At 44.9% G+C, this 25,731-nt stretch overlaps 2 protein-coding genes across 3 annotated transcripts in view; one reads left to right on the top strand and one right to left on the bottom strand.

Moving 5' to 3' along the window:
* Positions 1-11,781, top strand: part of pgr (progesterone receptor) — a 46,196-nt gene extending 34,415 nt beyond the window's left edge. Inside the window, exons 6-10 of one of the 2 annotated variants that reach the window (XR_004203224.1) lie at positions 4,808-4,952; positions 5,090-5,220; positions 7,209-7,366; positions 10,090-10,457; positions 10,498-11,519. Coding sequence is in view for 1 of the 2 variants with exons in the window: in XM_031791306.1 (XP_031647166.1) it covers positions 4,808-4,952; positions 5,090-5,220; positions 7,209-7,366; positions 10,090-10,245 (590 nt within the window). In the remaining variant the exon portion in view is untranslated. Of the gene's footprint in view, positions 1-4,807; positions 4,953-5,089; positions 5,221-7,208; positions 7,367-10,089 lie in introns of both variants that reach the window. The other variant, XM_031791306.1, reaches the window with a different exon arrangement.
* A 5,041-nt stretch (positions 11,782-16,822) lies between these two features.
* The window catches only part of LOC109885628 (rho GTPase-activating protein 42), a 76,609-nt gene continuing 67,700 nt past the window's right edge, over positions 16,823-25,731 (bottom strand). The window contains exon 21 of the mRNA XM_031791463.1: positions 16,823-19,885. Coding sequence (XP_031647323.1) covers positions 19,797-19,885 — 89 coding nt within the window. The 3' untranslated portion in view covers positions 16,823-19,796. The remainder of the gene's footprint in view (positions 19,886-25,731) is intronic.

The following is a 25,731-nucleotide window of genomic DNA, read 5'->3' as shown; positions in this document are numbered from 1 at the left end:
TGACTCTGTACCGGTACCCCCTGTATATAGCCTCCACATTGACTCTGTACCGGTACCCCTGTATATAGCCTCCACATTGACTCTGTACCGGTACCCCCTGTATATAGCCTCCACATTGACTCTGTACCGGTACCCCCTGTATATAGCCTCCACATTGACTCTGTACCGGTACCCCCTGTATATAGCCTCCACATTGACTCTGTACCGGTACCCCCTGTATATAGCCTCCACATTGACTCTGTACCGGTACCCCCTGTATATAGCCTCCACATTGACTCTGTACCGGTACCCCCTGTATATAGCCTCCACATTGACTCTGTACCGGTACCCCCTGTATATAGCCTCCACATTGACTCTGTACCGGTACCCCCTGTATATAGCCTCCACATTGACTCTGTACCGGTACCCCCTGTATATAGCCTCCACATTGACTCTGTACCGTACCCCCTGTATATAGCCTCCACATTGACTCTGTACCGTACCCCTGTATATAGCCTCCACATTGACTCTGTACCGGTACCCCCTGTATATAGCCTCCACATTGACTCTGTACCGGTACCCCTGTATATAGCCTCCACATTGACTCTGTACCGGTACCCCCTGTATATAGCCTCCACATTGACTCTGTACCGGTACCCCCTGTATATAGCCTCCACATTGACTCTGTACCGGTACCCCCTGTATATAGCCTCCACATTGACTCTGTACCGGTACCCCTGTATATAGCCTCCACATTGACTCTGTACCGGTACCCCCTGTATATAGCCTCCACATTGACTCTGTACCGGTACCCCCTGTATATAGCCTCCACATTGACTCTGTACCGGTACCCCCTGTATATAGCCTCCACATTGACTCTGTACCGGTACCCCCTGTATATAGCCTCCACATTGACTCTGTACCGGTACCCCCTGTATATAGCCTCCACATTGACTCTGTACCGGTACCCCCTGTATATAGCCTCCACATTGACTCTGTACCGGTACCCCCTGTATATAGCCTCCACATTGACTCTGTACCGGTACCCCCTGTATATAGCCTCCACATTGACTCTGTACCCGTTAACCCCATGTATATAGCCTCCACATTGACTCTTGTACCGGTACCCCCTGTATATAGCCTCCACATTGACTCTGTACCGTAACACCCTGTATATAGTCCTCCACATTGACTCTGTACGTTAACCACCTGTATATAGCCTCACATGGACTCTGTACCAGTTACCCCTGTATATAGCCTCCACATTGACTCTGTACCGGTACCCCCTGTATATAGTCTTCACATTGACTCTGTACCGGTACCACCTGTATATAGCCTCCACATTGACTCTGTACCTGGTACCCCCCTGTATATAGCCTCCACATGACGTCTCGTACCGGTACCACCCTGTATATAGCCTCCACATTCATTGACTATGTACTGGTACCCCCCTGTATATAGCCTCCACATTGACACTGTACCGGTACCACCTGTATATAGCCTCCACATTGACTCTGTACCGGTACCCCTGTATATAGCCTCCACATTGACTCGTACCAGTACCCCCTGTATATAGCCTCCACATTGACTCTGTACCGGTACCCCCTGTATATAGCCTCCACATTGACTCTGTACCGGTACCCCCTGTATATATCCTCCACATGACTCTGTACCGGTACCCCCTGTATATAGCCTCCACATTGACTCTGTACCGGTACCCCCCTGTATATAGTCTCCACATTGACTCTGTACCGTAACACCCTGTATATAGTCTCCCACATTGACTCTGTACCGGTACCCCCCTGTATATAGTCTCCACATTGACTCTGTACCGGTACCCCCTGTATATAGTCTCCACATTGACTCTGTACCGGTACCCCCTGTATATAGCCTCCACATTGACTCTGTACGGTACCCCTGTATATAGCCTCCACATTGACTCTGTACCGGTACCCCCTGTATATAGCCTCCACATTGACTCTGTACCGTAACACCCTGTATATAGTCTCCACATTGACTCTGGTACCGGTACCACCTGTATTATAGCCTCCACATTGACTCTGTACCGGTACCCGCTGTATATAGCCTCCACATTGACTCTGTACCAGTACCCCCTGTATATAGCCTCCACACTGACTCTGTACCGGTACCCCCTGTATATAGCCTCCACATTGACTCTGTACCGGTAACCCCTGTATATAGTCTTCACATTGACTCTGTACCGGTACCACCTGTATATAGCCTCCACATTGACTCTGTACCGGTACCCCCTGTATATAGCCTCCACATTGACTCTGTACCGGTACCCCCTGTATATAGCCTCCACATTGACTCTGTACCGTAATACCCTGTATATAGCCTCCACATTAACTCTGTACGGTACCCCCTGATATAGCCCTCCACATTGACTCTGTACCGGTACCCCTGTATATAGCCTCCACATTAACTCTGTACCGTAACACCCTGTATATAGCCTCCACACTGACTCTGTACCGGTACCACCTGTATATAGCCTCCACATTGACTCTGTACGGTACCCCCTGTATATAGCCTCCACATTGACTCTGTACCGGTACCCCCTGTATATAGCCTCCACATTGACTCTGTACCGTAACACCCTGTATATAGCCTCCACACTGACTCTGTACCGGTACCCCCTGTATATAGCCTCCACATTGACTCTGTACCGGTACCCCCTGTATATAGCCTCCACATTGACTCTGTACCGGTACCCCCTGTATATAGTCTCCACATGACTCTGTACCGGTACCCCCTGATATAGCCTACACATTGACTCTGTACCGGTACCCCCTGTATATAGCCTCCACATTGACTCTGTAACGGTACCCCCTGTATATAGTGTCCACATTGACTCTGTACCGGTACCCCCTGTATATAGCCTCCACATTGACTCTGTACCGGTACCCCCTGTATATAGCCTCCACATTGACTCTGTACCGGTACCCCCTGTATATAGTCTCCACATTGACTCTGTACCGGTACCCCTGTATATAGTCTCCACATTGACTCTGTACCGGTACCCCCTGTATATAGCCTCCACATTGACTCTGTACCGGTACCCCCTGTATATAGCCTCCACATTGACTCTGTACCGGTACCCCCTGTATATAGCCTCGTTATTGTTATTCTTATTTTGTTACTGTTTATTCTTATTTTTTACTTTAGTCTATTTGGTAAATACTCTCTTAACTTTTCTTGTACTGCACTGTTGGTTAAGGGCTTGTCAGTCAGCATTTCACGGTAAAGTCTACACTTGTTGTGTTCGGCGCATGTGACTAATAAAGTTTGATTTGATGATATGTAATAAAAAATGTCAACTTAAATGACAGTAGATACTTTATATATGAATAGAGGTAATGAACCATTTCAACTCAAATGACAGTAGATATATAAAGGTTATTCTTCCTACTTTTCCCATTGATGTTTTGGTCATTTAGCAGAGCCTTTTCCCATTGATGTTTTGGTCATTTAGCAGAGCCTTTTCCCATTGATGTTTGGTCATTTAGCAGAGCCTTTTCCCATTGATGTTTTGGTCATTTAGCAGAGCCTTTTCCCATTGGTGTTTTGGTCATTTAGCAGAGCCTTTTCCCATTGATGTTTTGGTCATTTAGCAGAGCCTTTTCCCATTGATGTTTTGGTCATTTAGCAGAGCCTTTTCCCATTGATGTTTTGGTCATTTAGCAGAGCCTTTTCCGATTGATGTTTTGGTCATTTAGCAGAGCCTTTTCCCATTGATGTTTTGGTCATTTAGCAGAGCCTTTTCCCATTGATGTTTTGGTCATTTAGCAGAGCCTTTTCCCATTGATGTTTTGGTCATTTAGCAGAGCCTTTTTCCCATTGATGTTTTGGTCATTTAGCAGAGCCTTTTCCCATTGATGTTTTGGTCATTTAGCAGAGCCTTTTCCCATTGATGTTTTGGTCATTTAGCAGAGCCTTTTCCCATTGATGTTTTGGTCATTTAGCAGAGCCTTTTCCCATTGATGTTTTGGTCATTTAGCAGAGCCTTTTCCCATTGATGTTTTGGTCATTTAGCAGAGCCTTTTCCCATTGATGTTTTGGTCATTTAGCAGAGCCTTTTCCCATTGATGTTTTGGTCATTTAGCAGAGCCTTTTCCCATTGATGTTTTGGTCATTTAGCAGAGCCTTTTCCCATTGATATTTTGGTCATTTAGCAGAGCCTTTTCCCATTGATGTTTTGGTCATTTAGCAGAGCCTTTTCCCATTGATGTTTTGGTCATTTAGCAGAGCCTTTTCCCATTGATGTTTTGGTCATTTAGCAGAGCCTTTTCCCATTGATGTTTTGGTCATTTAGCAGAGCCTTTTTCCATTGATGTTTTGGTCATTTAGCAGAGCCTTTTTCCATTGATGTTTTGCTTATTTAGCAGACACTCTTATCCGGAGTGACTTACATTCAAGTAAGGCAGGTCAAAAACAACACAAGTAAGGCAGGTCAAAACAACACAGGTAAGGCAGGTCAAAAACAACACAGGTAAGGCAGGTCAAAAACAACACAGGTAAGGCAGGTCAAAACAACACAGGTAAGGCAGGTCAAAAACAACACAGGTAAGGCAGGTCAAAAACAACACAAGTAAGGCAGGTCAAAACAACACAGGTAAGGCAGGTGAAAACAACACAGGTAAGGCAGGTGAAAAACAACAGGTAAGGCAGGTGAAAAACAACACAGGTAAGGCAGGTGAAAAACAACACAGGTAAGGCAGGTCAAAAACAACCACATATCACAGTCATTGCAAGTAAAACAAGCTTTCTTGAAAACATTCACATATTCTTTTCTCTGGTTTGTTGACAGGGTTCCGTAGCCTCCACATCAACGACCAGATGACACTCATCCAATACTCCTGGATGAACCTAATGGTGTTCTCTCTGGGCTGGAGATCTTTCCAGAATGTCACCAGTGAATACTTATACTTCGCTCCTGATCTTATCCTTAGCCAGTAAGTTGTGTTAATGTTCTATATTTAAAATCGGCATTGAATAAAAAAAAATTGTTTTCACTTATCCAACTATTTAGTTAAAACAATAAAATCCCACTTTGATATATCTAAATATGAATATTGTAATTGTCTCCCAGGGATCGTATGAGGAGATCTCCCATATATGATCTGTGTCTGGCCATGCAGTTCATCCCTCAGGAGTTTACCAGCCTCCAAGTCACCAAAGAGGAGTTCCTCTGTATGAAAGCCATCATGATTCTCAACACTGGTAAACACAACACACTACCACTTCCTCTTTAAAACATTCAATTGACTGATGAACCCTACGCTACCTCTTCTGGCCCACAGACTTCTGTTAGGATCAAATAAGAACAAACAGAAGACATCTGAAGCAGTTGGTAATGTCTTGGTTACACTATTGTCTCTGTCCTAAATGGTGCCCTGTCCCACATAGCCCATATGGCTCTGGTCGGAAGTAACATACTATATAGGGAACAGAGTTCCATCTGGGACACATATATTGCCACCAGAAATATACAGTGTTTCATAATGTGTTGTTGAACTGGGAAAAAGGTGAACTGGGACAAGGCAGGATTTATGAAGCAGCTGTTATTAAGTAACAGTTTTACATTGACCTTTACATGAACAGAGACTGAAGCCATGGAAAACAAGTTCATGGTCAGGTCTCAAGAAATCCAAAGGGACACCCACTTTAATTCTATAAAACGTAAAAACACATTTTATGAGAGTAGTTGATATATCCACAAAGTTATTAAATTAAAGTAAAATCACGATTAAGATAAAGATGAAGTTAAACACATGGCACACGGACAGTGATGTTGTAAGCCTAAAAAAACAAAAACAAATTGTCACTATTTATGTCACTGTCTCTGTCACTTTCTCCCTGGTACTCCCTGGAACACATAGTAGGTTTTTGTGGCTGCATATTTACACTGGAAATTTCACACTGTATATTTACACTGCGTATTTACACTGTATCTTCACACTGCATAATTACACTGCATATTTACACTGCATAATTACACTGCATATTTACACTGCATCTTCACACTGTATATTTACACTGCGTATTTACACTGTATCTTCACACTGCATAATTACACTGCATATTTACACTGCATATTTACACTGCATAATTACACTGCATATTTACACTACATAATTACACTGCATATTTACACTGCGTATTTACACTGTATCTTCACACTGCATAATTACACTGCGTATTTACACTGCATCTTCACACTGCATAATTACACTGCACATTTACACTACATATTTCACACTGTATATTTACACTGCATAATTACACTGCATTTTTACACTGCATCTTCACACTGCATAATTACACTGCATACTTACACTATATATTTCACACTGTATATTTACCCTGCATAATTACACTGCATATTTACACTGCATATTTCACACTGCATAATTACACTGCACATTTACACTACATATTTCACACTGTATATTTACACTGCATAATTACACTGCGTATTTACACTGTATCTTCACACTGCATAATTACACTGCATATTTACACTACATATTTCACACTGCATATTTACACTGCATATTTTACACTACATATTTACACTGCATATTTACACTGCATATTTGCTCACTCATGTGTAAAATAATATTACCTCAAGAAATATAATAATTCTTAGTCTAATGGTCCATTTATATTGAAATGATGCGAGACTATTAAAAGGCCCAGTGCAGTCATTTATCTGTGTTTTATGTATATTTGAACACTATGATGTTGGAATAATACTGTGAAATTGTGAACATGATAATAAATCCCCTTGTAGGGTAGGAGCTGTTTGAAAAGACTGCCTGAAATTCTTGCCTGTTTTGATGGGATGAATTATTGGCCCACCATGTTGACATCGCCGTGTGGTAAATTAGTTCATTTTAAGATTGAAAACAATCACGGTACGGAACTTAATTGTTACCCAGAAATGACTTGATGTTCAGATAAAAACAGCTGCATTGGACCTACAGTAACATCTCTGTGAATTAGAGTTCAGAGCAGTCTGACCTTCCATGTCTAAAATATAGGATACATCCCAAATGGTACCCTATTCCCTATATAGTGGACCGGATGCCTATGGACCCTGATTAAAAGTAGTGCTCAATACAGGGAATAGGGTGCCATTTGGACGAAGACATTTTGTTTCCGGGTTGATGACCCATTGTCCCTGGTCTCTCTCTCTCTCTCCGTAGTTCCATTGGAGGGTTTAAAGAGCCAGGCCCAGTTTGAGGAGATGAGACAGAACTACATTCGGGAGCTGACCAAGGCTATCCATCTGAAGGAGAGAGGCATGGTGGCCTCCTCTCAACGCTTCTATCATCTCACCAAGCTCATGGATGCCATGCATGAGGTACTGGACAGGAAGTCACTGCTCTATCATAAGCCCTGTTTATACCTGCGTCTAACATGAGTCCATTGTCCTGATCTTGTCCACATTGTGATTGTGTACACATTTTTAAACCGGTGTAGACAATCAATTGTGATCTGATTTTGATTCCATCTTCCTGAGGTAGTCGGAGACGCACCTTGTACAGATACAGTGCCTTGCGAAATTATTCGGCCCCCTTGAACTTTGCGACCTTTTGCCACATTTCAGGCTTCAAACATAAAGATATAAAACTGTATTTTTTGTGAAGAATTAACAACAAGTGGGACAAAATCATGAAGTGGAATGACATTTATTGGATATTTCAAACTTTTTTAACAAATCAAAAACTGAAAAATTGGGCGTGCAAAATGATTCAGCCCCCATAAGTTAATACTTTGTAAGGCCACCTTTAGCTGCGATTACAGCTGTAAGTCGCTTGGGGTATGTCTCGATCAGTTTTGCACATCGAAAGACTGAATTTTTTTCCCATTCAGGGTGATGGGCTGTGTTGCTTTTACGCCAAACATAACGTTTTGCATTGTTGCCAAAAAGTTCAATTTTGGTTTCATCTGACCAGAGCACCTTCTTCCACATGTTTGGTGTGTCTCCCAGGTGGCTTGTGGCAAACTTTAAACAACACTTTTTTATGGATATCTTTAAGAAATGGCTTTCTTCTTGCCACTCTTCCATAAAGGCCAGATTTGTGCAATATACGACTGATTGTTGTCCTATGGACAGAGTCTCCCACCTCAGCTGTAGATCTCTGCAGTTCATCCAGAGTGATCATGGGCCTCTTGGCTGCATCTCTAATCAGTCTTCTCCTTGTATGAGCTGAAAGGTTAGAGGGACGGCCAGGTCTTGGTAGATTTGCAGTGGTCTGATACTCCTTCCATTTCAATATTATCGCTTGCACAGTGCTCCTTGGGATGTTTAAAGCTTGGGAAATCTTTTTGTATCCAAATCCGGCTTTAAACTTCTTCACAACAGTATCTCGGACCTGCCTGGTGTGTTCCTTGTTCTTCATGATGCTCTCTGCGCTTTTAACGGACCTCTGAGACTATCACAGTGCAGGTGCATTTATACGGAGACTTGATTACTCACAGGTGGATTGTATTTATCATCATTAGTAATTTAGGTCAACATTGGATCATTCAGAGATCCTCTGGAGAGAGTTTGCTGCACTGAAAGTAAAGGGGCTGAATAATTTTGCACGCCCAATTTTTCAGTTTTTGATTTGTTAAAAAAGTTTGAAATACCCCAAAAAATGTCGTTCCACTTCATGATTGTGTCCCACTTGTTGTTGATTCTTCACAAAAAAATACAGTTTTATATCTTTATGTTTGAAGCCTGAAATGTGGCAAAAGGTCGCAAAGTTCAAGGGGGCCGAATACTTTCGCAAGGCACTGTATCCTTAAAGTGTAAACGAATCCGGTCAACCAAAGCGTATAAATTTGGCCAACAATCACTGGCCCTGTTCCTTTAGATCAAGGTATGATGTGGAAGTTTAATATACCCCTGTTCCTTTAGATCAAGTTATAATGTGGAAGTTTAATATTCCCCTGTAACTTTAGATCAAGTTATAATGTGGAAGTTTAATATTCCCCTGTGCCTTTAGATCAAGGTATAATGTAGTATAATGAACCAATATGATGTAGGCTTCAATATGAAGGTCTCTTTAGGTTACTTTCAGGTGTTTTTCATTTATAAAGCCACCTGCTTTACATCCTTAGCACTTTTCGATTGCCGCTTTAATCCATTTTCATAATTTGACCATATGTCTTGCTATAGGCTTTCTAATTGAGGTTACGATAGCGGGATAGGTACCTATTACACCGACTCGTAAATCATTGGATAAAAGTTTCATGAACTTGTTTTCGATGACCATGATTTGTTGAGGACAAAACGCTGACATGCTTGCCCCTCCCCCATCATCTCTCCCTCCTCCCCCATCTCTCCCTCCTCCCCATCTCTCCCTCCTCCCCCATCTCTCCCTCCTCCCCATCTCTCCCTCCTCCCCATCTCTCCCTCCTCCCCCATCTCTCCCCCCTCCCCCATCTCTCCCTCCCTCCCCCATCTCTCCCTCCTCCCCCATCTCTCCCTCCCTCCCCCATCTCTCTCTCCTCCCCCCTCCCTCCTCCCCCCATCTCTCCTTCCTCCCACATATCTCCCCCTGCCCCATCTCTCCCTCCTCCCCATCTCTCCCTCCTCCCCCATCTCTCCCTCATCTCTCCCCCCTCCTTCCCTCCTCCCACATCTCTCCCTCCTCCCCCATCTCTCCCTCCTCCCCCATCTCTCCCTCATCCCCCATCTCTCCCTCATCCCCCATATCTCCCTCCTCCCCCATATCTCCCTCCTCCCCCATATCTCCCTCCTCCCCATCTATCTCTCCCTCCCTCCCCCATCTCTCCCTCCTCCCCCATCTCTCCCTCCTCCCCCATCTCCCCCCCCCCTCCATCTCTCCCTCCTCCCCCATCTCTCCCCCATCTCTCCCTCCTCCCCCATCTCTCCCTCCTCCCCCATCTATCTCTCCCTCCCTCCCCCATCTCTCCCTCCTCCCCCATCTCTCCCTCCTCCCCCATCTCCCCCCCCCCCCCTCCATCTCTCCCTCCTCCCCCATCTCTCCCCCATCTCTCCCTCCTCCCCCCATCTCTCCCTCCTCCCCCATCTATCTCTCCCTCCTCCCCCATCTCTCCCCCCTCCACCAGATTGTGAAGAAAGTGAACCTGTACTGTCTTAGTACCTACATCCAGGCTGACGCCATGAAGGTTGAGTTCCCTGAAATGATGTCAGAGGTCATCTCCTCCCAGCTCCCCAAGGTCCTGGCCGGCATGGTCAAGACCCTCCTCTTCCACGCCAAGTGACCAATCACAGGAGACAACCAAACCTGCACCGCGCAAAGCACCATGGAAGAATAGAATATACCCAAAGAGCAAGAGTTGAATAAATATTTTATAAACATCATCATATATCAAATCAAATATCGACCAAAATGTTATGTTGATTTGAAAATAGGTCTTTGTCCGGTGGGTGTATCATCTCTTTGATACTAAGAAAATGTAAGTTAAACGTGAAGGTTTTGGGGAGGTGATATTTGGACCAAGTTAAACATGAAGGTTTTGGGGAGGTGATATTTGGACCAAGTTAAACATGAAGGTTTTGGGGAGGTGATATTTGGACCAGGTTAAACATGAAGGTTTTGGGGAGGTGATATTTGGACCAAGTTAAACATGAAGGTTTTGGGGAGGTGATATTTGGACCAAGTTAAACATGAAGGTTTTACGGAGGTGATATTTGGACCAAGTTAAACATGAAGTTTTGGGGAGGAATTAGTTGGGTTTATGTTTGTGGCAGAATGATTCCTTCTCCAAGGTCTGTCTGCCCTGTCTGATGTCCAATAGTCCAGATATGTCCTCCAGTCAGACCTCTGTGGTGAATCCATCAAAGATACTGTAACGGTGCCTCCCTTCAATTCACTCTTATCTTTTGAGGTGGTGGAATTTTATATATAGAAGTTGTGTTAGCATTTTTAATTTGTGAGAATTACTGTTTTTACAAGACTTGTAAGAGAGCTAGGTTACGTCCCAAATTGCACCCTATTCCCAACAGTGCACTGCTTTTGACCAGAGTGCCATGGGCTCTGGTTGAAAGTAGTGCACTATGTAGGGAATAGGGTGCTGTTTGAGACACATCTTAAAACTGGTGTACCAAGTTTAGCTTTTTGCGTTTGTTTTTCAGTTATGTACATGTCACACTCCCTGCTTCATGGCTGGGCAGGCATTTATATATCTCATGTTCCGCAAGTTACATTTTCCTACAAAATACACAATTCCATTCTATTTCATGTACCATTCAACTACATACCACTGTATGTTTATCTCATTGAGTTAAAATATATTTTAAAAGAGAGACCTGTAAAGGGAGCACAAGGGGAATGATGTTATTTCAATGCCATTGCTATTCGCAGAAATGTGGAAAAATACATGTTCCATTGCTCTGCGATAAGGAAATACCATCTGAACCTCCTCCCCGATCCTCAAGATAAAGACATATAGAGCGAGATAGAGAAAAAGAGAAAAAGAGGAGAGAGATAGTGGGAGGAAAAAGAGAGAGATGAGAGAGATAAAGGGAGGAAAAAGAGAGAGGAGAGCGATAGTGGGAGGAAAAAGAGAGAGATGAGAGAGATAAAGGGAGGAAAAAGAGAGGAGAGCGATAGTGGGAGGAAAAAGAGGGAGATGAGAGATAAAGGGAGGAAAAAGAGAGAGGAGAGCGATAGTGGGAGGAAAAAGAGAGAGATGAGAGAGAGGAGAGAGATAAAGGGAGGAAAAAGAGAGAGGAGAGAGATAAAGGGAGGAAAACGAGAGAGAGGAGAGATAAAGGGAGGAAAAAGAGAGAGAGGAGAGAGATAAAGGGAGGAAAAAGAGAGGAGAGAGATAAAGGGTGGAAAAAGAGAGAGAGGAGAGAGATAAAGGGAGGAAAAAGAGAGGAGAGAGATACGGGGTGGAAAAAGAGAGAGGAGAGAGAATGGGAGGAAAAAGAGAGAGGAGAGAGATAAAGGGTGGAAAAGAGAGAGAGGAGAGAGATAAAGGGTGGAAAAAGAGAGAGGAGAGAGATAAAGGGTGGAAAAAGAGAGAGGAGAGAGATAAAGGGTGGAAAAAGAGAGAGAGGAGAGAGATAAAGGGTGGAAAAAGAGAGAGGAGAGAGATAAAGGGTGGAAAAAGAGAGAGGAGAGAGATAAAGGGTGGAAAAAGAGAGAGGAGAGATAAAGGGAGGAAAAAGAGAGAGAGGAGAGATAAAGGGTGGAAAAGGAGAGAGATGAGAGAGATAAAGGGAGGAAAAAGAGAGAGAGGAGAGAGAAAGGGTGGAAAAAGAGAGAGATGAGAGAGGGAGGGAGGAGAGAGATCAAGAGAGAGTAGAGGAGAAATAGAGAGGAAGGAAAGGAGAGAGAGGGAGGGAGGGAGGAGATAGAAAAAGAGAGCGAGGGGGGGAGAGAGAGCGAGAGAGGAAAGGAGAGAGAGGAATGGAGCGAGAGAGAAAGGAAAGAGAGAGAGAGAAAGGAAAGAGAGAGAGAAAGGAGAGAGAGAGGAGAAAGAGTGAGACAGAGCGAGAAAGGAAATAGAGAGAGAAAGGAGAGCGAGAGAGAGAGAAAGAGTGAGACAGAGAGAGAGAAAGGAGAGAGAGAGGAGAAAGAGTGAGACAGAGCGAGAAAGGAAATAGAGAGAGAGAAAGGAGAGCGAGAGAGAGAGAAAGGAAAGAGAGAGAGAAAGGAGAGAGAGAGGAGAAAGAGTGAGACAGAGCGAGAAAGGAAATAGAGAGAGAGGAGAAAGAGAGACACAGAGAGAAAGGAGCGAGAGAGAGAGAAAGAGAAAGAGGGAGGAGAGGAGAATTTGTACCTGTTGGATTTATAGTAAAATATGTCTGGTGAGATCTATCAACATCAGATCACAACTATCTATCCTGGACCTAGTTTTATTAGTGTAGTGTACAGAGGCCCTAACTTCATGGCCAGTTCTCCTTGCTTTCCTTGACCTTAAACCTCCATTCATTTATTATGACATCCACGGTACTACGTCAGCTGATGACGTGCTATCAAACACATTGATACTGTTGGCACTGACATCAAACCATCCTGGTTTTAATGACGTATTACAGTCGGGGTGAAATATATTGGCACTCTTGCATGATTCACTATTTCTTCTGAAATAAGTTGAAGTTTTAGAAATGTAAAATTCATTTGAATTTGGTTGGAGGCAATGATTGTCATTTAGTGTGCAAATGATGTAACCTGTGGTACGTTGCAGGTTCCTACAGGGTAAAAGGAGCCCTTCAACCAGTTTTAAAAAGAGGTAACATTATGCCAATATATCAGACCGAATCTGTTTATGTTAAACTGCAGCCAGCCAGCGTAAAGGTAGAATTATTAAAGTGTGCATCCCAACTGGCACCCCATTCCCTTTATAGGGCACTATACTATGGGTTGTGGTCAAAAGTAGTGCACTATGTAGGGAATTGTCAGGTCGTGTTGTGTGTCCAGTACAGTATACAGTACTATGACAGAAATTTGTTTTTTTTGTTGTATTGGTGATTTTCTTCTCAACGTATACTATACTGTAGATGTTAAATTAATACAACACATTTCCACTCATTCCATGTGCTTTCTTTTATTTTGTTCTTAATTATACAATGGGTGGTTAGAATCCTGAATGCTGATTGGTTAAAACCGCATTCCAGCTGGTGTCTATTCCACAAATTACCACTGGCTAAATCTATGATGTTAAAATGCCTATTTACTCTGTTCCATCTGACTGTAATCCACTGTCTCATCAGCCCAGCCAGGCAATGTATAAACTTGATCTCCACTATAAAAAGAATCTAGACATTATCTCACATTTCTTTCAGACTAACAATTAGTTTTCAACAGCTGAGATTTGTATAAACCTTGCTGTCTGTCTCTCCGACATTTGCAACATTGTTTCAATATTCAAATCTCCAGCTGTCCCATAGTAATGAACGCGTCGGTTGTCGGGACGACAGGCAGGTAGTTTTTCTCATGAATCAGCATAATGTTTATGGATACAAAGAAATATCAATACAAAACAGGTAAAACGAAACAAAGTGCAGCTAGTTTACAGTCTTTCCAGCTTCAGTTTGAAGTGATTGTGTTGGCTGTGTTGTTGACTAGCTCCTCTGAACAACAATGTCCTGACGAAGGAGCACGTTTTCTATGTCAGGCGAAATCGTAGCTCATTGTTATGGATGTATCCTAATAAATAATCACTGGAAAACAACGTTAAAAAAATGCAAAGGCAGCTACTTTGTTGTTATCCTGGCTGCATTGTTTGACGTGACTGTAAGTTAGCGGTAGTTGGCTAGCTAGCAAAAAAGGGTTAACAACGTTGCCAGCCAGTGTGGAACATTTAGAACGAACGACTGGTTCTCATCCATAGATGCAGAACAAAAAGACTGAACGACTGGTTCTCATCCATAGATGCAGAACAAAAAGACTGAACGACTGGCCATCGCACCGATAGAACGAACAACCAAACGGCTTGGGTATCAACCCTAGATTTGTATCAGAACTATATCTTATATCTATATGAATGAATCAAAATCAAGGTTTTATTAAATATGTAAATCATTATTTAAATATGTTGGTAACCTGTTGAATGAAACTGATAATGTCCTCGAAGCCAGTGTTTGGAGGATATAGTGGCACGGGTGTTAGGCCTTCGAAGCCGGTGTTTGGAGGATATACTGGCATGGGTGTTAGGCCCTCGAAGCCAGTGTTTGGAGGATATAGTGGCACGGGTGTTAGGCCCTCGAAGCCAGTGTTTGGAGGATATATTGGCACGGGTGTGTTAGGCCCTCGAAGCCAGTGTTTGGAGGATATAGTGGCACGGGTGTTAGGCCCTCGAAGCCAGTGTTTGGAGGATATAGTGGCACGGGTGTTAGGCCCTCGAAGCCAGTGTTTGGAGGATATAGTGGCACGGGTGTTAGGCCCTCGAAGCCAGTGTTTGGAGGATATAGTGGCACGGGTGTTAGGCCCTCGAAGCCAGTGTTTGGAGGATATAGTGGCACGGGTGTTAGGCCCTCGAAGCCAGTGTTTGGAGGATATAGTGGCACGGGTGTTAGGCCCTCGAAGCCAGTGTTTGGAGGATATAGTGGCACGGTTTGCGGGCCCTCTTGGGACAAACAACACCAGTGCCTATATATTTTCCAAACACTGGCTTCGAGGGCATTATCATTTAAGCAACAGATGACCTGACTAGAGGACCAGAGAGTGGGTTATTAATCGGCCTGACTAGACAGTGGGTTAATAAAAGTTATCAGTTTGCCTGACTAGACAGTGGGTTATTAAAAGGTATCAGTTGGCCTGACTAGACAGTGGGTTATTAAAAGGTATCAGTTGGCCTGACTAGACAGTGGGTTATTAAAAGGTATCAGTTGGCCTAACTAGAGGACTAGACAGTGGGTTATTAAAAGGTATCAGTTGGCCTGACTAGACAGTGGGTTATTAAAATGTATCAGTTGGCCTGACTAGACAGTGGGTTATTAATCGGCCTGACTAGACAGTGGGTTATTAAAAGGTATCAGTTAGCCTAACTAGAGGACTAGACAGTGGGTTATTAAAAGGTATCAGTTGGCCAGACTAGACAGTGGGTTATTAATCGGCCTGACTAGACAGTGGGTTATTAATCGGCCTGACTAGACAGTGGGTTATTAATCGGCCTGACTAGACAGTGGGTTATTAATCGGCCTGACTAGACAGTGGGTTATTAATCGGCCTGACTAGACAGTGGGTTATTAATCGGCCTGACTAGACAGTGGGTTATTAAAAGGTATCAGTTAGCCTAACTAGAGGACTAGACAGTGGGTTATTAATCGGCCTGACTAGACAGTGGGTTATTAAAAGGTATCAGTTGGCCTAACTAGAGGACTAGACAGTGGGTTATTAAAAGGTATCAGTTGGCCTGACTAGACAGTGGGTTATTAAAATGTATCAGTTAGCCTAACTAGAGGACTAGACAGTGGGTTATTAAAAGGTATCAGTTGGCCTGACTAGACAGTGGGTTATTAAAATGTATCAGTTGGCCTGACTAGACAGTGGGTTATTAATCGGCCTGACTAGACAGTGGGTTATTAAAAGGTATCAGTTAGCCTAACTAGAGGACTAGACAGTGGGTTATTAAAAGGTATCAGTTGGCCAGACTAGACAGTGGGTTATTAATCGGCCTGACTAGACAGTGGGTTATTAATCGGCCTGACTAGACAGTGGGTTATTAATCGGCCTGACTAGACAGTGGGTTATTAAAAGGTATCAGTTATCCTAACTAGAGGACTAGACAGTGGGTTATTAAAAGGTATCAGTTGGCCAGACTAGACAGTGGGTTATTAATCGGCCTGACTAGACAGTGGGTTATTAATCGGCCTGACTAGACAGTGGGTTATTAAAAGGTATCAGTTAGCCTAACTAGAGGACTAGACAGTGGGTTATTAAAAGGTATCAGTTAGCCTGACTAGACAGTGGGTTATTAAAAGGTATCAGTTGGCCTGACTAGACAGTGGGTTATTAAAATGTAACATGTGTGTTCACTAGAGAATACAGAGAAGTGCTCCGATCATTTCCTTGTCCTAACGTTAGGGAGTATCATTCCAGAACCATTGTTCAAGGTCACTGAACATCCTGACGGCTTTAAATGGAAAGGAACACCAAGATCTTTGCCAACTGAACCACTAGAAGCCCAAATACCTCAGTGGTGAGTTCCTCCTTCTTCCCTCTTTTCTGTTCACTCTGACAAAGTCCTGTGTTGAATTTGAATCTCCTCTTCTCGGTTTTCACTTCTTGAAAAACAGTATTACTTTAGTAGATATTAGGTCAACAACGTTTGAAAATCTTGTATATATTTTGTTCGCAGACTGAAGAGAAACGATAAGACATTCTGTTGTACACAAGTTACACATTTATTACTTGAGTCTTTAGTTTTTTGTGACAAAATTAAATATCAAACACCATCTTTCATAAAAAATAGAATCGGAGGATACGTCCCAAATGGCACCCTCTTCCCTTCATAGTGCACCTCTTTTAACCAGGGTCCATAGGGCTCCTGTCTAAAGTAGTGCACTATATAGGGAATAGGGTCCATAGGGCTCCTGTCTAAAGTAGTGTACTATATAGGGAATAGGGTCCATAGGGCTCCTGTCTAAAGTAGTACACTATATAGGGAATAGGGTCCATAGGGCTCCTGTCTAAAGTAGTGCACTGTATAGGGCATAAGGTCCATAGGGCTCCTGTCTAAAGTAGTGCACTGTATAGGGCATAGGGTTCTTATGGCTCTGGTCTAAAGTAGTGCACTATATAGGGAATAGGGTCCATAGGGCTCCTGTCTAAAGTAGTGTACTATATAGGGAATAGGGTCCATAGGGCTCCTGTCTAAAGTAGTACACTATATAGGGAATAGGGTCCATAGGGCTCCTGTCTAAAGTAGTGCACTGTATAGGGCATAAGGTCCATAGGGCTCCTGTCTAAAGTAGTGCACTGTATAGGGCATAGGGTTCTTATGGCTCTGGTCTAAAGTAGTGCACTATATAGGGAATAGGGCTCTGGTCTAAAGTAGTGCACTATATAGGCTAAAGGGTGCAATTTGGGACGTAGCCTCATATTATACATGTTTAGTCTGAGTTGATATAATTCACCGTTGACGTTGCTAGTACACCAGCGTACTAGACTAGAGAGTAATATATCGGACATTAGACAAACATTCAGTATTCTAATTCATCATTTAGATGTAACGATACATAAAACAAGATTCAAGCCGATCGACGATATGGATCATGCACCATTTAAAGGTCATCTCCGTGGTCTCTACGAACACAGGAACGTTGGCTTTAAAATGTGCATAGCTGACGAAGAGGGATCGGATCGAATCCTGGCATTTAAGTGATCATTTCTTTCAATACACAGTGAAGATTAAAAGGCTAAATACGTTAATAGTACCAAATAGAGGAAGATGAAGATGTGTGACGTGCAGGTACCATATATTTAAACAAAAGTGCACTTGAGTGATTTACTAGTTAGGAAAAACACTTGAGTGATTTACTAGTTAGGAAAAACACTTGAGTGATTTACTAGTTAGGAAAAACACTTGAGTGATTTACTAGTTAGGAAAAACACTTGAGTGATTTACTAGTTAGGAAAAACACTTGAGTGATTTACTAGTTAGGAAATACATCTCCAATGAGTCCTGGTCAAAAGTAGTGCGCCACGTAGTCAGTTGGATCGAATCCCCGAGCCAACTGGGTAAAACCACCTGTCGATGTGCCCTTGAAGCAAGGCGCTCTGGGTAAGAGCGTCCTGATAAAATGACATGATTCCATGTACATGGTGTTCTATGTTGGAACAACAAGCACACCCGGTGCACTGACTATTTCACATTAAATAACTGTTTATTGCCATAAACATTGAAATGTACGATATCTAAATTTTGTTTAGAGATTCAGAAAGATGTGTTGGTTTGATCTAAGAAGGGAATCCTACCTGTCATCTAAACGAGACAGACGTAATACTGGAACTAAACTAGTACCACAACACTACAGACAGACAACCAGCAGGTCTATGGGTAACATACCTGTATATCTTTACACCTGTGGGTATTTATTAGTAGGATTTAGTCCACGCTGTGTCCGCTATGCACCTTTTAAAGGCAATGTTCTTCCACTGAGAAGGCATTCACAGTAAACCTGTCAGCTCATTCAGATATGTTACTTCTACATGGTGCATAGCCGACAAAATCGCAATTGAATCCTGGACGTTTTTTCATATTATACTGAACAAAAATATAAACGCAACATGCAGTTCATCAATTAATGTAAATAAATCCATTCGGCCATAATCTATGGATTTCACATGACTGGGAATACAGAGGTGCTTCTGTTGGTTACAGATGCCTTAAACAAAATGGGCCTCTCGATGGGCCTCAGGTACTCGTCTCTGGATTTCTGTGCATTAAAATTGTCACCGATAAAATGCAATTGTTTTCTTTGTCCATAGCTTATGCCTGTCCCATACCATAACCCCACTGCCACCATGGGGCACTCTGTTCACGCTGACATCAGAAAACGCCATACACGTGGTCTGCGGTTTTGAGGCCGGTTGGATGTACTGACAAATTCTCTAAAGCAACGTTGGAGGCGGCTTATGGTAGAGAAAGGAACATTAAATTCTCTGGCAACAGCTCTGGTGGACATTCCTGCAGTCAGCATGCCAATTGCACGCTCCCTCAAACATTTTGACATCTGTGGCCTTGTGTTGTGTGACAAAAATGCACATTTTAGAGTGGCCTTTTAATGTCCCCCAGCACAAGGTGCACCTGTGTAATGATGCCGCTTAATCAGCTTCTTGATATGCCACACCTGTCAGGTGGATGAATGATCATGGCAAAGGAGAAATGCTCAGGGATGTAAACACAGAATGTGAGAGGAAAAAGCTTTCTTTGCGTATGAAACATTTCAGGGATGTTGTTTATTTCAGCTCCTGAAACACGGGACTGTACATGTTGAGTTTATATTTCTTGTTCAGTGTATATTATCAATCGTGTATGTTTTTACTGCATATCCCACCTGGAACAGTATTTCAACACCTATAAGAATAGGACCAGCAGCATGACATGACCAGAAGTATTCATCTTGATAAGGGTGTAGATACGGTAGGTAGGTATATCATTCAGGTGATTAAAAACACACATCTGCTCCTTCTACTGCATATGAACGATACTCAACGTTCCCATATCTACATGTCTGATCAATGGGGAAACTTGGCCTTCACAACAATCACGTTACAGATTATTGTTACCATGGATACCATGAAATGATCAAGGTTCGTTTGGGATGTTTAGGTCTTGGAGCAGTCAGTTTGTTGTTAGAGATAAACCACATAGTTCTCAGGGATCAGGCCAGTCTTTCCCTGGAACGTTGCTTGGATCCAGCCAGGTTCAATAGATGGATACACTGAGGATGGAGAGACAAAGAGAGAGCATCTGTCAGTCAAAGAAAGGAGAGAGAGGAACGTTGCTTGGAGCCAGTCAGGTTCAATGAAACATGGAGAGCAAACCTCACTAGGCTAGAATAATTAGCATTAACGACAGATAAAACCTCACTAGGCTAGAATAATTAGCATTAACGACAGATAAAACCTCACTAGGCTAGAATAATTAGCATTAACGACAGATACAACCTCACTAGGCTAGAATAATTAGCATTAACGACAGATACAACCTCACTAGGCTAGAATAATTAGCATTAACGACAGATACAACCTCACTAGGCTAGAATAATTTGCATTAACGACAGATAAAACCTCACTAGGCTAGAATAATTAGCATTAACGACAGATAAAACCTCACTAGGCTAGAATAATTAGCATTAACGACAGATAAAACTTCACTAGGCTAGAATAATTAGCATTAACGACAGATAAAACTTCACTAGGCTAGAATAATTAGCATTAACGACAGATACAACCTCACTAGGCTAGAATAATTAGCATTAACGACAGATACAACCTCACTAGGCTAGAATAATTAGCATTAACGACAGATACAACCTCACTAGGCTAGAATAATTAGCATTAACGACAGATACAACCTCACTAGGCTAGAATAATTAGCATTAACGACAGATAAAACTTCACTAGGCTAGAATAATTAGCATTAACGACAGATAAAACTTCACTAGGCTAGAATAATTAGCATTAACGACAGATACAACCTCACTAGGCTAGAATAATTAGCATTAACGACAGATACAACCTCACTAGGCTAGAATAATTAGCATTAACGACAGATACAACCTCACTAGGCTAGAATAATTAGCATTAACGACAGATACAACCTCACTAGGCTAGAATAATTAGCATTAACGACAGATACAACCTCACTAGGCTAGAATAATTAGCATTAACGACAGATACAACCTCACTAGGCTAGAATAATTAGCATTAACGACAGATACAACCTCACTAGGCTAGAATAATTAGCATTAACGAAAGATACAACCTCACTAGGCTAGAATAATTAGCATTAACGACAGATAAAACCTCACTAGGCTAGAATAATTAGCATTAACGACAGATACAACCTCACTAGGCTAGAATAATTAGCATTAACGACAGATAAAACCTCACTAGGCTAGAATAATTAGCATTAACGACAGATACAACCTCACTAGGCTAGAATAATTAGCATTAACGACAGATAAAACCTCACTAGGCTAGAATAATTAGCATTAACGACAGATAAAACCTCACTAGGCTAGAATAATTAGCATTAACGACAGATACAACCCCACTAGGCTAGAATAATTAGCATTAACGACAGATACAACCTCACTAGGCTAGAATAATTAGCATTAACGACAGATACAACCTCACTAGGCTAGAATAATTAGCATTAACGACAGATACAACCTCACTAGGCTAGAATAATTAGCATTAACGACAGATACAACCTCACTAGGCTAGAATAATTAGCATTAACGACAGATAAAACCTCACTAGGCTAGAATAATTAGCATTAACGACAGATAAAACCTCACTAGGCTAGAATAATTAGCATTAACGACAGATACAACCTCACTAGGCTAGAATAATTAGCATTAACGACAGATACAACCTCACTAGGCTAGAATAATTAGCATTAACGACAGATACAACCTCACTAGGCTAGAATAATTAGCATTAACGACAGATACAACCTCACTAGGCTAGAATAATTAGCATTAACGACAGATACAACCTCACTAGGCTAGAATAATTAGCATTAACGACAGATACAACCTCACTAGGCTAGAATAATTAGCATTAACGACAGAAACAACCTCACTAGGCTAGAATAATTAGCATTAATGACAGATAAAACCTCACTAGGCTAGAATAATTAGCATTAACGACAGATAAAACCTCACTAGGCTAGAATAATTTGCATTAACGACAGATACAACCTCACTAGGCTAGAATAATTAGCATTAACGACAGATACAACCTCACTAGGCTAGAATAATTAGCATTAACGACAGATACAACCTCACTAGGCTAGAATAATTAGCATTAACGACAGATACAACCTCACTAGGCTAGAATAATTAGCATTAACGACAGATAACACCCCACTAGGCTAGAATAATTAGCATTAACGACAGATAACACCCCACTAGGCTACCTCGAGCCTGTCTGACCATACTGTCTGCCCTGACCTCGAGCCTGTCTGCCCTGACCTCGAGCTTGTCTGACCATACTGTCTGCCCTGACCTCGAGCCTGCCTGCCCTGACCTCGAGCCTGTCTGACCATACTGTCTGCCCTGACCTCGAGCCTGTCTGACCATACTGCCTGCCCTGACCTCGAGCCTGTCTGACCATACTGCCTGCCCTGACCTCGAGCCTGTCTGACCATACTGCCTGCCCTGACCTCGAGCCTGTCTGACCATATTGTCTGCCCTGACCTCGAGCCTGTCTGCCCTGACCTCGAGCCTGTCTGACCATACTGTCTGCCCTGACCTCGAGCCTGTCTGACCATACTGTCTGCCCTGACTTCGAGCCTGTCTGCCCTGACCTCGAGCCTGTCTGACCATACTGTCTGCCCTGACCTCGAGCCTGTCTGACCATACTGCCTGCCCTGACCTCGAGCCTGTCTGACCATACTGCCTGCCCTGACCTCGAGCCTGTCTGACCATACTGTCTGCCCTGACCTCGAGCCTGTCTGCCCTGACCTTGAGCCTGTCTGACCATACTGTCTGCCCTGACCTCGAGCCTGTCTGACCATACTGTCTGCCCTGACCTCGAGCCTGCCTGCCCTGACCTCGAGCCTGTCTGACCATACTGTCTGCCCTGACCTCGAGCCTGTCTGACCATACTGCCTGCCCTGACCTCGAGCCTGTCTGACCATACTGCCTGCCCTGACCTCGAGCCTGTCTGACCATACTGCCTGCCCTGACCTCGAGCTTGTCTGACCATACTGTCTGCCCTGACCTCGAGCCTGCCTGCCCTGACCTCGAGCCTGTCTGACCATACTGTCTGCCCTGACCTCGAGCCTGTCTGACCATACTGCCTGCCCTGACCTCGAGCCTGTCTGACCATACTGCCTGCCCTGACCTCGAGCCTGTCTGACCATACTGTCTGCCCTGACCTCGAGCCTGTCTGACCATACTGTCTGCCCTGACTTCGAGCCTGTCTGCCCTGACCTCGAGCCTGTCTGACCATACTGTCTGCCCTGACCTCGAGCCTGTCTGACCATACTGCCTGCCCTGACCTCGAGCCTGTCTGACCATACTGCCTGCCCTGACCTCGAGCCTGTCTGACCATACTGTCTGCCCTGACCTCGAGCCTGTCTGCCCTGACCTTGAGCCTGTCTGACCATACTGTCTGCCCTGACCTCGAGCCTGTCTGACCATACTGTCTGCCCTGACCTCGAGCCTGCCTGCCCTGACCTCGAGCCTGTCTGACCATACTGTCTGCCCTGACCTCGAGCCTGTCTGACCATACTGCCTGCCCTGACCTCGAGCCTGTCTGACCATACTGCCTGCCCTGACCTCGAGCCTGTCTGACCATACTGCCTGCCCTGACCTCGAGCCTGTCTGACCATACTGTCTGCCCTGACCTCGAGCCTGTCTGCCCTGACCTCGAGCCTGTCTGACCATACTGTCTGCCCTGACCTCGAGCCTGCCTGCCCTAACCTCGAGCCTGATGACCATACTGTCTGCCCTGACCTCGAGCCTGTCTGACCATACTGCCTGCCCTGACCTCGAGCCTGTCTGACCATACTGCCTGCCCTGACCTCGAGCCTGTCTGACCATACTGCCTGCCCTGACCTCGAGCCTGTCTGACCATACTGTCGGCCCTAACCTCGAGCCTGTCTGCCCTGACCTCGAGCCTGTCTGACCATACTGTCTGCCCTGACCTCGAGCCTGTCTGAACATACTGTCTGCCCTGACCTCGAGCCTGCCTGCCCTGACCTCGAGCCTGTCTGACCATACTGTCTGCCCTGACCTCGAGCCTGTCTGACCATACTGCCTGCCCTGACCTCGAGCCTGTGTGACCATACTGCCTGCCCTGACCTCGAGCCTGTCTGACCATACTGTCTGCCCTGACCTCGAGCCTGTCTGCCCTGACCTCGAGCCTGTCTGCCCTGACTTCGAGCCTGTCTGCCCATACTGCCTGCCCTGACCTCGAGCCTGTCTGCCCTGACCTCGAGCCTGCCTGCCACTCTGTACCTCCTGGACTCTGACCTTGTTTATGATATTTGGCCTGTCCACGACCATTCACTTCCCTGCCCCTTGGATTATAATACATATCAGAGACTCAAACCGTCTGCATCTGGGTCTCGCCCTGTGCCCTTATAGTACTAGGCTGAATAATTAGCATTTACGATCAAGGCATCCTCCAGGTCAGTCTGTTACTTCCCTCCCCCTCTCCCCCCAGCCTCTCTCCTCTCTCCCCTCCCCCCAGCCTCTCTCCTCTCTTCCCTCCCCTCTCCCCCCAGCCTCTCTCCTCTCTTCCCTCCCCCTCTCTTCCCTCAGCCTCTCCCCCCAGATTCTCTCCTCTCTTCCCTCCCCCTCTTCCCTCAGCCTCTCTTCCCTCCCCCTCTCCCCCCAGTCTTTCTCATCTCTTCCCTCCCCCTCTCCCCCCATCCTCTCTCCTCTCTCCCCTCAGCCTCTCTCCTCTCTTCCCTCCCCCTTCAGCCTCTCTCCTCTCTTCCCTCAGCCTCCCCCTCTCTTCCCTCCCTCTCTTCCCTCAGCCTCCCCCTCTCTTCCCTCCCTCTCTTCCCTCAGCCTCCCCACTCTTCCCTCAGCCTCCCCCTCTCCCCCCCTCTCTTCCCTCAGCCTCCCCCTCTCTTCCCTCAGCCTCCCCTCTCTTCCCTCAGCCTCCCCTCTCTTCCCTCCCCCTCTCTTCCCTCAGCCTCCCCTCTCTTCCCTCAGCCTCCCCCTCCCCCCCCCCTCTCTTCCCTCAGCCTCCCCTCTCTTCCCTCAGCCTCCCCTCTCTTCCCTCAGCCTCCCCCTCTCTTCCCTCCCCTCTCTTCCCTCAGCCTCCCCTCTCTAGCCTCCCCTCTCTTCCCTCCCCCTCTCTTCCCTCAGCCTCCCCTCTCTTCCCTCAGCCTCCCCCTCTCCCCCCCTCTCTTCCCTCAGCCTATCTCCTCTCTTCCCTCAGCCTCCCCCTCTCTTCCCTCCCTCTCTTCCCTCCCCCCTCAGCCTCTCTCCTCTCTTCCCTCAGCCTCCCCCTCTCTTCCCTCCCCCCTCAGCCTCTCTCCTCTCTTCCCTCAGCCTCCCCTCTCTTTCCCTCAGCCCCCCCCTCCCCTCTCTTCCCTCAGCCTCCCCCTCCCCTCTCTTCCCTCAGCCTCCCCTCTCTTCCCTCAGCCTCCCCTCTCTTTCCCCCCCCCCCCCCTCCCCATCGTACTTTATAGGGAATAGGAACGGGTCCTCTTACACAGTAAAATAACTGCTGCAGAGGATGTGAATGTTAACCTTATCTCTGCTGGCGACTGCTAGTGTATGCTGGCTCTGTCAGCTGAACGGATGAGATCCAGCTAAGCTGCTCCACCGCTTTCCATCACTACGAGGTTACTGTGACCTGCTGTAAGGCTGCTGCCCTGGGACTGAGCCAAACACATGGCAAGAGGCAAAATAACATCCCTCTGAGGCTAGGCTATCTGGGTGTTTAGAGAGAGGATAGGTAATAACATCCCTCTGAGGCTAGGCTGGCTATCTGGGTGTTTAGAGAGAGGATAGGTAATAACATCCCTCTGAGGCTAGGTTGGCTATCTGGGTGTTTAGAGAGAGGATAGGTAGTAACATCCCTCTGAGGCTAG

The sequence above is a fragment of the Oncorhynchus kisutch genome, linkage group LG15, assembly GCF_002021735.2.
Source record: "Oncorhynchus kisutch isolate 150728-3 linkage group LG15, Okis_V2, whole genome shotgun sequence".
NCBI classification, from domain to species: Eukaryota; Metazoa; Chordata; class Actinopteri; order Salmoniformes; family Salmonidae; genus Oncorhynchus; species Oncorhynchus kisutch.
Note: the sequence above shows the minus strand (reverse complement) of the source record. Positions and strands in the feature narration are given on the sequence as shown.